Source organism: Tursiops truncatus, chromosome 4 (genome assembly GCF_011762595.2).
Source record: "Tursiops truncatus isolate mTurTru1 chromosome 4, mTurTru1.mat.Y, whole genome shotgun sequence".
NCBI lineage: Eukaryota > Metazoa > Chordata > Mammalia > Artiodactyla > Delphinidae > Tursiops > Tursiops truncatus.
The window spans coordinates 48,664,117-48,678,468 of record NC_047037.1 but is presented as its reverse complement, the minus strand read 5'-3'; the positions used below and the strand labels follow the sequence as shown (position 1 = coordinate 48,678,468).

Here is a 14,352-nt window from a genome sequence, read left to right as displayed (position 1 = left end):
CACTTAATCATTAACTGTAGGCATCCTAATGAGTCCTGCGAGCGGCATCCGCTGGTCGGGGGCACAGCAGCTCTTTCTTCCCGGATGCTGTTAGCATTGGCACCAAGATTGAACGCTTACTAGCTGGGCTTTTTTTTTTTTTTTAATAACATCTTTATTGGCGTATAATGGCTTTACAATGGTGTGTTAGTTTCAGCTTTATAACAAAGTGAATCAGCTATATGTATACCTATATCCCCATATCCCCTCCCTCTTGCGTCTCCCTCCCACCCTCCCTATCCCACCCCTCCAGGTGGTCACAGAGCACTGAGCTGATCTCCCTGTGCTAGCTGGGCTTTTGCTCTGTTATTTCAGTAACTGAACAGAAATTATGAAACAGATGGGAGCCAGGCTGGCAAAGTGGATGCTTCTACTGTCCAGGGCAGGGCCTGCCCACGGCCTCTGACGAGGTCCGCATCGGGCACGCGTGTAATTCACACACGTGCTTCAAGAGGTCGTGTGGTTTGCATGGATGTATGGAACCCTGCTTCCCAGTGGATCCCAGAAAGGTTCCCTGTTCTAACTTACCTGCCATGCTTGCAGGAGTCTGGCTTTGTCCGCTTGGTCACCCGGGTCCTGTGATGGGAGGGGCTTCCTGCCCAGGTGAGGAGGTTGGGCTGAAATGCCTGTACTGCAGCCTAAAATGCTACTGATATTTGAAATCCTTTTGCTCAAACCCCTTTCTACACTTTCAAGGACTGGGAAGGATATACTAGTATTTTATATTATAGCATTTCATACTGGAAGAAAAAAAAAAAATAAGCATTAGGAAGTTTCTGGCCCTGGGTGTATCTAGGGCAGCTTAGGTGGATGACAGGGGTTGCTTTTAAGTGACAGTGAGGAATGGGCATTACGACTGCCTTCAGTTGTCCGGGGTCTTCATGGCATCTCTTTTATTACAACCAGTCTGCATCTCTTACGTTACACCATCATTATTCTTAGCTGTTCCCAACCATAGAACTACGATAACAAAATAGTTTCACAGAAAGTACTATTTCGCATGACATTTAAATCGAATTGTTTTTATTTCACTCTTGTTTTCTTCAGTCAATGAGCGGCTTCATGGAATCCTAGAGGTTGAGGAACGTAAGAGACCTCAAAAGTGGTCTAAGCCAGTTCTTCTCTCAAAGCAAGAACCCCTTTGACAATACGCCTCACAGACATTTAACCTGTTTAACGTATTATCTCTGCTTATGCTTCTAGAGGCTTGAGGCAGCCTATTCTATTTTTGAACAACTCCTACTGTTAGAAAATGTATCCTGTTATTGATTCAAGTCCTTGTGCTATCCCTGCATTAATACAAATTACACCAAACAAAACTAAAATGCCTTCCACCTAAGCCCCAGAAATGGTTGAAGGCAATGATAGTGTTCTCGCCCAGATGTCACCAGTTCCTGCAACCTTGCTATATATGATGTAATTTAGCATCTTCACCATCATCCCAGATGTGTGGGAGTGGCCCTCGCTGTAGACATTGTATTAATAAACTGGTTGATAATGGGCTTGTTTTCATAGGACTCAATGTGCAAGTCTCATATTAAGTCTTCAGAACGATGGCAGAAGGCGTTTGAGAGTTACATCTGCACTTGACTTTTACACTAACCTACAGAGTCATAGGTGCTCAGGATGTCCATTGGGCCATCTTGCTCCTCTATATGATACCCAGGAAAACCAACCATTTTCCCCAGGGAAACTGCAGCTCAGAGATAAGCTCATAAGTACACTGACTAGCACCCAAAGCAGAGGCAGGACCAGAATTCTTCATGAAGCCTCCTCGCAGCTCAGCCTGTTGACAACGTTCTTTCCCCGTACTACCTGCATAAAGACCAGCTTGGCCCGCATGTACCCAGACAGGGCTTAGCCTTGGGGCTGCCTAGTGATCAAAAGTTGGCTAGGGAGCTCAAAAGAAGAGTCTCATTTAAGCTGTTAATTTTCTAGGAAAGCTCTGAACAGGTGGTTTATCTTTTTTTTTTTTTCTTGTTATTTACAGTTCCAGCTCATTTGTTTTTTTAACATCTTTATTGGAGTATAATTGCTTTACAATGGTGTGTTAATTTCTGCTGTATAACGAAGTGAATCGGTATACATATACATATGTTCCCATCTCTCTTCCCTCTTGCCTCTGGATGGTTTATCTTTAATAGTGTAAAGTACGTGTAAAAAGAAAAGAATGAGGTATATCTAGCTGGTCTAGTTTTCTCAGTGGTTCTCTGATTACTGTCTCTGTGAGGAAAAGACAGGTAACAAAGTGAAGGTGGAGGGGGAAATGGCCACTTGAAAAAGCATTAATAAAACATCCTTCACTTTGTATATATAGACGTCTCAACCATAGATGTCTTTCAAATCCATAGAGGCAGCATGGCAAGAGCCAGATGCAGAGTCTCGTTCTGGCTTTGCACTTACCAGCTGAGTGAACTTGGGCAAGATATTGGCCTGTGTGCGCCTCGGTTTCTTATCTCTCAAGGGATAATGATGGCAGTACATGCCTAAAGGGTTGTGATAAGAACTAAATGAGTTACTATGAGCGAAGGGCTTAGGACAGTGCCTGGCATCTTAGTAGGCACTACCCAACTGTTTGTTCTTATCAGGAATAATTATTATTCATTTTTGTGATTCTGATTACTTTGTAGTGAATTCAGAGGTGCCAGACTGCTTAACCATCATTCTCATTCTCGTCCTCCCTATAAAAAAAAAGGCTTGGAATCCCAGTGTTAGTTGCAAGGAAACATACCCTTGCCCTGCAGTGGGCGGTATGCAATGGTCTTTCCAAAGCTGAAACGTTCACAGATGTTAAAATGGGCAAATGGGGTACTTGAATGCCTCTTGTCACAAGTATAGCTCCTGCAAAGCTTATACAGAACAGTCCTATTTAAGTGAGGGGGCATGTGTGCTGTGCGGTCAATTCGAGAGACCACGCTGGGGCCTTTCATTTTGAATGTCTTTGAACAGAGAGAGCCCCTGTGTCAAGGGGAAGGTTTGAGACACTTCCCAAGGAGCCTGACTTAATCCTGCACTGGCTGCTGTGCCATCCTCTGAAGGCCCACTCTGGTCTTCCACAGTCAGTGGGGTCTCCTCTCACCACTTCCAGGAAGTCACCCAGGATGAAAAGAAGCAGAGGTCTCCAAGAGCAAGCCAGAATTCTGCTTCACTTCCCTTCTCATTCTGAATTGTTAGTCGATTTTTGCTTTGTGATGTAGCGTATTCTTGCTCAGACTCTTAGAATGAACAGACTTGTAAGATCTCCTAATCTTCCCCCTCATTGAAGGTTTGGGTTAAGGTGACTCATTCAAGGTCATACAACATTCACTCATTCACTAAACAAATATTTATTGAGACTGTGCAGTATGGTCTGCAGTGTTTGTATTGGTGGCAGAGCAGGACTGGAATCTAGTCCTACTATTTCTGATCCAGTGTTCTGTCCCTCAGGTCCTGTGGCCTCTCAGACCTACTCCCCTCCCCCAGTGATATGTCACTTTGCAGCTGTGGGATATTAATTCTCAAATGTAAATGTTACCTTTGAGTCTGTATAATAGGAAACACAATGTGGGTAAAAGATAGAAGGGCCCAGAACCTTTACACAAAGGCAACTAGCCTTGTTTTCCCCAAATCTACCAGAATGTTGTAAGAATCAAACTCAAATTCAACCTGAACATTCAGCAAGTCGAAAAAAGCAGCAGAGTATCCTATCTGGATTGGGTGCCTCTCCAATTGATAGAATACTCTGCCAGGTACTAGGGACTGGGGGGACAGTAGGGCACACAGTGCTCCCCCATTTTCCAGCCGTGTGACATGAAACAGTATACTTCTCTGAGCTTCAATCTGCTTATCTGTAAAATGGGAATAATAGCAATAAACTTCAGAGTCACATTGTGGAATTTAATGAACTGAAACATGTAAGTCACCCAGCCCAGCAAATACCTGGCACACATAGACAGTGCCTGTTATGATGACTTGTATTCATTCCATGATTTCCCTCAACTTGTTATGTGGCCACTGACAAGGAATTGAACCTTCCTAAAAGTCTCTAAATGAGGGAAATAAAGAAAATGACATTTGCATCACCCAACAGGGCTAATGTGAGGCTCCAATAGAGCCAATAGAATAATATAGAATGAAATACTTCTTTTGGTAAAAAACAAACAAACAAACAAACAAAAACAGAAAAAGAACACCATACACACAGATTACAACCCTGGGCTTTTTCCAAAGATCCTGTATCCTTAGAATGATGGGTAAGCTGTACTTAGCCATATTTGCTCTGGTCCATGGTACAGAGTTTTAGATTAGATAGGAGATTGGGCTAAGTTTCCCTGTAGGTCCCAGCCAGTTCTAGACATGTTACTGTAGTTCAGTTTAACCACTTCTCCAACGAGAGGGTGTGGTACCATCAGAGCAAATTGCTCCCCACTTCTGGGAAAATGACATTAACCACATGCTCAGCTGACAGACACAGAGGTGGCATCTTCATGAGTTTAAAGAACCAAATGACAAGTCTACAGTTTCTCGTTTATCTCCATTTTGATCTTCCCAAGGGAGATTTTGAGGTTTCAAAAGAAATGGAGGGCCAAGCTATTGTTTGCCTGTGTATACTCTTCTTTATGACTTTTTTTCATTCCACAAAGATGCTTTAAGGTGGCTTACAAAGATTAATGCAGAAACTAAAAATAAAATAAACAAGAAAAATAAAGTAGAAAGGAACAATAAAGTTGAAGAGAAAGCAAGATGAAGCCAGGGTAGGGTCAGTTCATAGAACGCCTATACAACGTGGTGTCTGGGTGCCAGAGGTGGGTCCCCCGTCTGACTCTGAAAGTCTTAGCAGCTAAGGAAACAGGCAGACTTGAATGGGTCAAGATTCATGTTGTCCGGATTAGAGTATACCCATTGCTCAGGCAAGCTTTCCGAGATCATTGAAAACCCGTGCACTTGGGCTTCCCTGGTGGTGCAGTGGTTGAGAGTCTGCCTGCCGATGCAGGTGACGCGGGTTCGTGCCCTGGTCCGGGAAGATCCCACATGCCGCGGAGCGGCTGGGCACATGAGCCATGGCCGCTGAGCCTGCGCGTCTGGAGCCTGTGCTCCGCAATGGGAGAGGCCACAACAGTGAGAGGCCCGCGTACCGCAAAAAAAACCCATGCACTCGCCTGGGAATGGTTGAATAGTGCTAGGAATAATGTCTGAGTTATTTATATGAATAAACTCAGCACTTCTTAGCTTTTTTCCACTCTTCTCATAATACTGTAAAATGCAATTCATGTTCTAACAGGTCATCAAAGTCACTTCTACGAGGCCAGAGCACCCTGGTGCAGTACACATCTTTCTACTGGTTAAACTTAATCCAAAAAGAACGTTTAAAGGAATAAAAGGAAAGAAGGAGCAACTCCATGGCCTTTGTGATGAACACCCATGTGTATTATTTCTCACAACTTTAATGCAATTTGAATAGTTAAGGGCTAAGATAATATGCTCTTGACGAGCTGAAGGGGACAGGATTATTTCCTCCATTAAAATGAACATACTTGAAAGTACAGCCACACAGCCTTCACCTGGCCGTGGCCTGGGGGGAGCACCCACTGGGGAAGATAAAAACTGTCCTAAAAGAATCATTCTTTAGGAACACCAGTAGAAGGCAAAGGGACAAAAAGACCCCTTGATCTATTCCATAGATCAAGGCAACAATGATTTTAGCCTGGAAAAGTTTCATAGTAGGTATTATCAGTCATTCCCCAACCAGAAAAAAAATTAAGAAACTTGTAAGAACCTATTGAATGTCTAGTTTTATGTGCTGTAATTTTTGGAGATGGCTCCAAGAAGTTGTGGATGAAAATGTACTTCTAGGGAGTTCAGTATATTTGGGGCGGGGGAGTGGGGAGTTCCTGCTAAGAGTTTAGAGTAGTTGGTTTAAGCTATTCTTTTTTGACAGAACCACTGTCATCTTTCTGCGTAACTCAGTGACATTTAGACACTTTTTTTGAAAGTTCTTTTGGAATTATTTGCGCTGTGAGTTTTATCTTATTTTATTTATTTATTTATGCTTTTTTTTTTGGCCACTCTGCGTGGCATATGGCATCTTAGTTCCCCGACCAGGTATCGAACCTGGGCCCCCTGCATTGGAAGCTTGGAGTCCTAACCACTGGACTGCCAGGGAAGTCCCTAGAAAAATTTTTATTTCTTCCCTTTTCTACTCCATCCAGCTTAGACTCCTATTCCCTTATTTTCTTTTCCTGCCTTTCTCTAAGATAGAAAATAAATCCCATGCCAGTGCCAATCGTGGGTGGCTCTCTTTTTAGAAAAACACTCCAAGCCTTGTCTATGCTCAGCATAAAAGAATATTCTGGGCCGGGAGGGCGTCAGAGGGTGAAGGGGTGGTCTGAGGTTCTGTGAGCCTTTCTCCTCTTCTCTTGCTACCCCATCTATAGTATATAAAACAACAAACATCAGTGGTATCAGTCCCTTTATGGGATATAGTGAGAGGTAAAAACCAGAGTAGAGCAGAGACCCTGCCCACGATCTAGATTGCAGAATAAATGAGACATTTCAAATAACCATAACATAAGGCATGGTATGCTATAAGCACTGATAGGAAGGGAAATGTACCCCCCCGCCGAAAAAAAATTAGGATGGTACTGAATTGTCTGCTTTTGCCGCAAGTTTCTTACTCGGTTCAATTGAACAAAATCTCTGCACCTGCCAGGTGCTAGGCCCCCCGTGAGGGGCTGGTGGGGGTCCAGTGGGGGTCAAGCACAGGCCTTGTCTCAGATTGCTACTTCTAGCAAGAGTCATCAGAGCTTTGTAAAGGTGTCTGCTTGAGGCCAGGGACTTGGTCTTTCTCTGACATGTTTTGATATGTCCCCTCAAACAGTCCCACAGCCAGGAGGAGAGAGAGCAAACAATTTTCCTGGAAAGGTGATTAACACTGAGGCACAGCAGCTAGACATTGGCGAGGTGCCTTCTGCAAGGTTGGGGAAGTGATTTATTTTTCCAGCCTCACCACAGGAACCAAGGCCCTGGCAGATGCCTCCATGCCTTAGCAGCAGCTGATCCAGATGAGATCATTATTAATTATTAGTCACTTTAGAGTGTCTTTTTCAGAAACTGCAGAGTTCTTGGGAAGCCCAGACTCTCCTGAGTTGCAGTCAGCACTATGTACACCTTGCACAGGGACCTGAGTGGCCTGTAATTATAAAACAGTATCGATTCCTGGAAAGGGGGTTGAAAATGTACAAATCCTTCCCATAAAAATCAGCTAAATCTTCAAAAGCCTCGATTATATTTTTTTTCCTCAAGGAGACTGATGGTGGGAGTAAAAAACTTGAAATGTTAGCTAAATTAGGGCTGTTTCCTGCCAGGAGCCAGATCTGTACACATAATTATTTTATTCTCTGTGCTGACATTGATTCACTTCGGTTGAGTGTTGGAAATATCTCTGTTTTGGGTCTGTAATCCAAATTATTCAGTCAGTTCCTATGATGATGTTTTCTACTCGCATCGTCCTGTATTATTTTTCTGTAAAACAAATAATCACATGTCTGGAACTTGACTCATCCCCGCCCCCCAGCACACCCCTCATTCCCATCCCTAAACTTGTATATCACACCACCTGCCATGCTCCTGGGCCAGGAACTTCACTCACCACTCACCCTCACACACCCCATAGTCACCAAATTCTGCCCGTTTTATTTTTGGCCTAATTCTAATTTCTGCTTCTAAGTTGGCGTCCACTACAGTCCTGTTGGAATGACTGGAAATCCAGATAGTTTTTAGTTTTTCTTCCTTTTGACTGCGTCTCAGCATTACGAACATGGATTCTCCAGCTGCCTTTGCTTAGCTCATGGGTGCCCTGTCATTTTCTGTCTGGATCCATAGAATGGCGTCACATTGCATTTTCAGCTTCTAGTCCTGTCCATCCCGTGGTGGGTAGGAGCCCCCTTGAAAATGCAGGTTTGGTCATGGCATTTGATGGCATATAGACTTCCAGCGGCTCCCCATTGCCTACAATCCGAGATGGACAAACAATTCTTCATCTGCAAGCGATAGACATTGAGTTTCAAAAGATGCAGTTTATCTCCCAAGCCTCAGAGACTGTTGGAAGAGAGCGGGTCTGGAGGACTGCAGGCACCAGCCACATCAGGAAGGCCACCTCATTCGTGGGCTTCTTTGGCTCTTTGACTATCTGTGGTTGGTTTAGCTGGGCTTGGGACAGAGAGTTTTTGTCCTAGAAAGCTGTTTCCCAGGTTTTATAGAGCTAACTTCTCAGTGAGATACGGTCGCAGCCCATTTTATTTTGGATACCTCATGCTTCCTCAGCAAGGCAGTGAAGTGCTGTTGAGACTGTTACAGGGGAATGGACCCTCTGATCGGCCCCTCCGAACCTTGTATTTGAGGAAGAAGAAATCCTAGTGCCAGTACGGGGCTCCAGCACAAAGGGCCTGCAGCATTTCTCAAAAGAGGCGCTACTGGCGTGTGGTACGGGGAAACACTTTGTAATGTGTGAGTGTCCCACACATGCCAGATGCCCCAAGGACTGGGGAATGGTACCATCCTTACCTAGGAAACCTTGGCTCCAGTCACTACTCCTAAGACATTCTCCTTACTGAGAATATAATGGAGGACTGGATTAATTATGATCTGTCACTCCTGTTGCCTCTTCATCTTCTGTATTAATTGAGTTCAGACTGGAGTCACATTGCCTGTCTTTGAAATCAAGCTCCACCGCTTACTGAGTATGACCTTGAATGTGGGCATGACCTCGGACAACTACTTAATCTCTCTGTGCCTCTGTTTTCTCATTTAAAATAGGAGATAGTAGTATTAATTACATCTACCTGAAAAGATTTTTGTGCAGATGAAATGGGATAAAGCATGAAAGGTGCTTGCCGTGACGTCCACTTTCAGAGGCATAATGATTGTATGAGATGATGGTGGCTCCTGAGCTTAACATCGTACTCGAGTGACAAGTTGAAATTGACACTTAAAAGTGACTTCCCCAAAACAGAAAGGCAGCAGGGTCTATCAGAAAGTGGAGTGACCAGGTGGGAGTCAGTAGATTCTGTTTTGCCCACAGTCACAGTTACTGTGTAGCCTTGAACATGTCACTTCCCTTCTCTGGTGTTTGCCTTCTTGTTTTCTTTTCTTTTCTTTTCTTTTCTTTTTTTTTTTTTTTTTTTGCAGTACGCGGGCCTCTCACTGTTGTGGCCTCTCCCGCTGCAGAGCACAGGCTCCGGACGCGCAGGCTCAGCGGCCATGGCTCACGGGCCCAGCCGCTCCGCGGCATGTGGGATCTTCCCGGACCGGGGCACGAACCCGTGTCCCCTGCATCGGCAGGCAGACTCTCAACCACTGCGCCACCAGGGAAGCCCCTGGTGTTTGCTTTCTTGATACATTTGCCCTACGTGGTGTCCAAAAGACTGAATGGCATGAACATTGCGAATGTGCTTTAAAGCCTGTAGCATCTCACAAACAGTTTGATGATACATAATAAGTAACTGATTATACATCGGTGTTCTACCTACCCCTGATTTGGAAACCCTCATCAGCCCACTGGGAGGACGCATTGCATGTGAACTTCTTGGGAGACGTATAAACCTGGGGAGCCCACCTGCGTGGTAAACACCGAATTGCTCTCTATCAGCCCATCCTGGCCAATGCGTCCCCCAATGGCATAGGCGAGGAGCCCTCAGGCATGCAGGCATGTCGCTAAGAGCTCACAACCACGGTCCTGCAGCTCTCCCTGCTGGCTTCCCGACACCCTTCGCCACTGCCCGTTCCCTTCACGGTTGTCTGCTTGTCGCCCCACAGCAACAAAGGCGAGAGAAGGAGCTGCGGAAGCAGCAGGAGAGGGAGCAGCGGCGGCACTACGAGGAACAGATGCGCCGGGAGGAGGAGAGGAGACGCGCGGAGCACGAGCAGGTACAGCTGGGGCCCCACAGGCGGCCCCACGGGAGCGCCAGCACCAGGCGCCTCTGGGCTGTGGGTCACCTGCTCTTGGGTCTGCTCAGGTTAAGCAGGTTTTTACTCTTTCTCAAGCAACTATTCTCACCTATTCAGAAAGTCAAACGCACAACCTTGGCAAAGCCCACTCATTCAGCCTGGCTTCCTCCCCAGGCCGAAGTCCCCTGACGCACCTGGATCTCGTGATTTTCCCAACCCTGGGCATCTACTTCGAAAGTAGCACTGGCGCGTGATACACAAGCCAAGTGCTCCCCTTTCATTGCTTCAGAAGAGCTTTTCTACTCAGGCAACCCTGGTCTCCAGGACTTGGAGCCATCGATGCGGGCCCTTTCTCTCTTTGTTAGAATCCCATTCTGACAGTGCAGTGGAACTGCAAGATGGCTCCGTTACAAAGGCAGTGCATGATGGCATTCAACCATTATTTTACCCCTGCTGCTTGCACAGGAGCCTCTGAACTTTATAGCATTGTTAATTTCAGGTAGCCCCTAAAGAGGGAACCTGTCATGAAAAGTTTTTAAATAGAGCTCGGTTCTCCAAACCAAAGAGTAACTAACAGCAAAGCACTGAGCCATCTCAGTCCGCTGCAGTTGCAGGTAGAGGGCTTGTGCGTTTGACTGCATTGAAACGCTTTTGCTTCGGTGCGGGGTACCTTTCCTGTTTAGCGAGGAGGCGTCTGGGTATTTTTTCCCCTCCTTCCTTCCACACTTCACTTGGCAGCTCTTGTCACCTTTGAAATTACCGGTTCTTTTTCTCTCTTTCTTTCTCTCGTTGTGTTCCTCTGAATTCTCTGCCACCTACCTCTCCAGGAGTACATCAGGCGACAGTTAGAGGAGGAGCAGAGACAGTTAGAGATCTTGCAGCAGCAGCTACTGCATGAACAAGCTCTACTTCTGGTAATGGGAAAGCCAAGCCAGCTGACCTGCTCTGTGTTCATCGCACGCGCGCGTGTGTGTGTGTGTGTGTGTGTATGTGTGTGGTCTCCTCTAACTGCCAGTCAGGAAGGAGGGGATCCTCCAAGCCTCATGGACCTGGAAAATCTCCTAAAACTTAATTCGTTTCCTGACCCAGTGTGCTGAGTCAATGTGTTTAATATACTTGTTATGCATTCTTTATTAACTCCAGCTATTTGTGAAACTTTAACATGAATCCAGCCTTATTATAAGTTCAGACTGTTTTTGAGACCCACTGTGTTTATTGCAGAGTAATGTTTGAGGTCGTTTGCAACATGCTGGAATACAATCACAGCAAAGCGCTCCTCTTCCGTAAGAACCCGCTCAGCTCTGTAGTCATATTTCATTTGCAGACTATTAGTTTTACCCTTACGATGGGAACATTTTGTGTTCCCTGCTCAGACGGCTTCCACTTGAAGTACTTTTTATTATTATTACTGCACTGCTCTCCAAATGAGCTTCTTGGTGTATCTTTTTTTTTTAACTGAACTTTTTATTCAGTGGCACTGTGATATTTTTTTAGCCTGTACGTGGTTTTTGCTAATGGTTTCGTTGGTCCAAGTTTTGTTAAACAAAAGATGATTTAGGCAGTATCTTTAGGTACTTATTTCGTTTTGTACTTAATTGTACATGTTTTTTTTTTTAATTGTACATGTTTGAACGATTTAATTACTAAACCAGGAAGTGGACGGTTCCTTATAGGGGTTGCGTGCTGACCATCCATATGTCCTCATTATTGCCACTTTCTTGGTTACAATTCACCAAGGGCAAGTCACTTTGCAAAGGGTGGTATTCTGCAGGGGTTGCCGTTAAAACAGTGGTGTTTTCATTAAATGCCACATTCTGTGCAGACGCTAACCCAAGGCTGTAGTTCATCTCTATGGCACATCCTGATGTCCTCTTGTGGTTCTGTTGGTATTAAGGTCCTTTGTTATTTATCATCTCTTTTGGTTCCATTGCATGCTTCACTGGTACTGGCCAATGGTTTCCGTATGGTGATTTAGCCTTTTCTTTGTTCTCCTTTCCTGATCTGGACAGGAATATAAGCGCAAACAGTTGGAAGAACAGAGACAAGCAGAAAGACTACAGAGACAGCTAAAGCAAGAGAGAGACTACTTGGTTTCCCTGCAGCATCAGCGGCAGGAGCAGAGGCCTGTGGAGAAGAAGCCACTGTACCATTACAAAGAAGGGATGAGTCCTAGTGAGAAACCAGCATGGGCCAAGGAGGTAAGTCAGCGAGCAAGTACAGCCTGTACCTGTGCTGTATTGGAGAAATTGGCCATAATGAGTCTCTCCAGTAAACAGAGAGTTAAACTAGTGCTACAAAGTTGGAAAATAATTCATTATGAGACACACATGCTTTGCTTTGGGAAGAACTGTAACATTATTTCTCTACCTTAATCCATTTGTTCTTCTTTTTGTAAGTAACAACAGGAAGTAGAAAATCCTTTTCCTTATTGGAATCCAATTGAGTTTGTGGCAGGAGGATTTTTAGTGACTTTTTCATGGAAGAATATGACTTAAGACTTAAGGAATTCTAGGTAGGATCATTTCCTATCCATACCTAGACCCTAAAAGTGATCATTAGTATTGTCACTAACATTCCATGTTCTGTAGTAACAGTGAACACACAGTTGGACCCAGACTTGTGATTGTGGTTCAGTTACCGGGTCAGAGGTCATTTATATTTCTTTTGCAAATACTTTCAAAGTAATGGTCCTTCATTTGCTCAACTACTAGACTAAGAAAGAATTTTCAGGAACTTGACTCTGTGATGAGCTATTTAAAAATCTCATTAAAAATTATTTGAATAGTAGGGAAAAAAAGGGTGGTAACCAAATGAGTAAGGCAAACAAACAAAATAATAATTCTCTCCAAGATCAACAACCCTTCTAGGAAGTCGCTGTGTCATCTCATATGCCTGACACCCTGGTTTTCAGTTCTGTCATTAATGTGGCAACTAATGATTTCCTTTATTTTCTTGTGAGCATAACTAGTCATTTGAAAGGGTGATTTATATTACTTTGCATTTTCTTCTAGTATCTTCAGATACTTATAGCTAGAGCTTATTTCAAGTTATCTAGACTACAATATTACCAGAACTTGATTTCTTACGTAAGATCCTATTTGTATAATTTTTAATTTTCTGCTCTATCTTACATATGTATAGAAAAATGCTTGAAATTATGTTGTCCTAATGTTAATAATGGCTGTTTATGGGAAGTAGAAACTATAGAGTTTTTTTCTTTAAACTTTTTAATACTTTTATGTATTATGTATTTATGTTTAAATCCTTTATAATGATTTTATACTATTTTTACAAAACTAATAACCTTGAAAACTTAAAAACTAAATCTGTAGAGAAAAGTCATTCAGTGTCAAGAACGTTTTTGATCACTTTCCCTTAGAGTCTATGAATGCGATTTGTATTTACCTATGTCTGTAACAACTGCCTCTTTCTCCCAGGTCAGTAATTCAATTTGTGATCTTACTCCCAGGCACAGCGCCAACCCCTTAATAACCCCCCTGTTCTTCCAGCTAAGCGCAATCACTATGCTGTCCAACAGCAGCTGATGTGGTTCCTGGCTAGCAGAGATGTGTCACCTTCCTCCACTGCTAAACCATCCTTTAGCCACATCAAGCTGAAACCCTCAGCTAAGCCAGACTCACAGCTCATGATCATGGCAGGTATTGAGAGGCTGCGAAACTAGCCTCTCCTAAGCTAATGCCAGTAGCACCTGCAGAAATTAATGATTCCAGATCAAGACCCCTGTTTGAGCATCGCTCATGGAAGAAAGGTGGACCAGCTTATCCTATTAGACTTGGTCTTGAAGAGCAACTACAGCCTCAGCGAGCCTCAAGGACCACAGTGAGATCAACGAAGCGATCTCGCTCCCAAAGATGTAGCCCAACTCGAGAGTCAGGACTTAAGGTCATTTGTGTGTCCTCTCCCAGCATCTCCAAAGTGATGAGCCCCCAGTTGTCCATTACAGCAAGTAAGGAGGGCCTTAGAGACTCATGTGTACCTCAGGGCAGGAGGGGCGTGAATTCACGCATCCGTACAAGTACCTCGACTCCTCTTAAGAAGTGCTGCATCACTAAATGACCTCTCTTTGATGCATGACCACCTGACCTTCAGTGCTCCCAGCCCCAAGCATGAGTTTAGGAAAGGGACGCCAACAGATCCCATTGGAGAAGACCATGATACCTTGCAAAACATACCAGAATTTCTTCTGTCCCTTGTGCAGCTCCCTCATGCACAAATGTACCAGAAAAAGGGGGGAAACATAAAGCAGTTTCCACTTCCTTCTTTCCACCTCTACCCAGCATGTTTTGATTTGAACTTAAACATTTTGACTTCATTATTTTCTAATTACTATTTGTCCTCATCATTAAATTTCCTGGCCTGTCCTCTCTC

General features: G+C 44.2%; 1 protein-coding gene across 3 annotated transcripts in view; it reads left to right on the top strand.

The window, feature by feature from the left end:
• Window positions 1-14,352, top strand: part of TNIK (TRAF2 and NCK interacting kinase) — a 408,961-nt gene that overhangs the window by 321,942 nt on the left and 72,667 nt on the right. For all 3 annotated transcript variants that reach the window (XM_073803896.1, XM_033855468.1, XM_033855467.1), the window contains exons 13-14: window positions 9,832-9,942; window positions 11,973-12,161. In XM_073803896.1, the coding sequence (XP_073659997.1) occupies window positions 9,832-9,942; window positions 11,973-12,161 (300 nt within the window). The remainder of the gene's footprint in view (window positions 1-9,831; window positions 9,943-11,972; window positions 12,162-14,352) is intronic.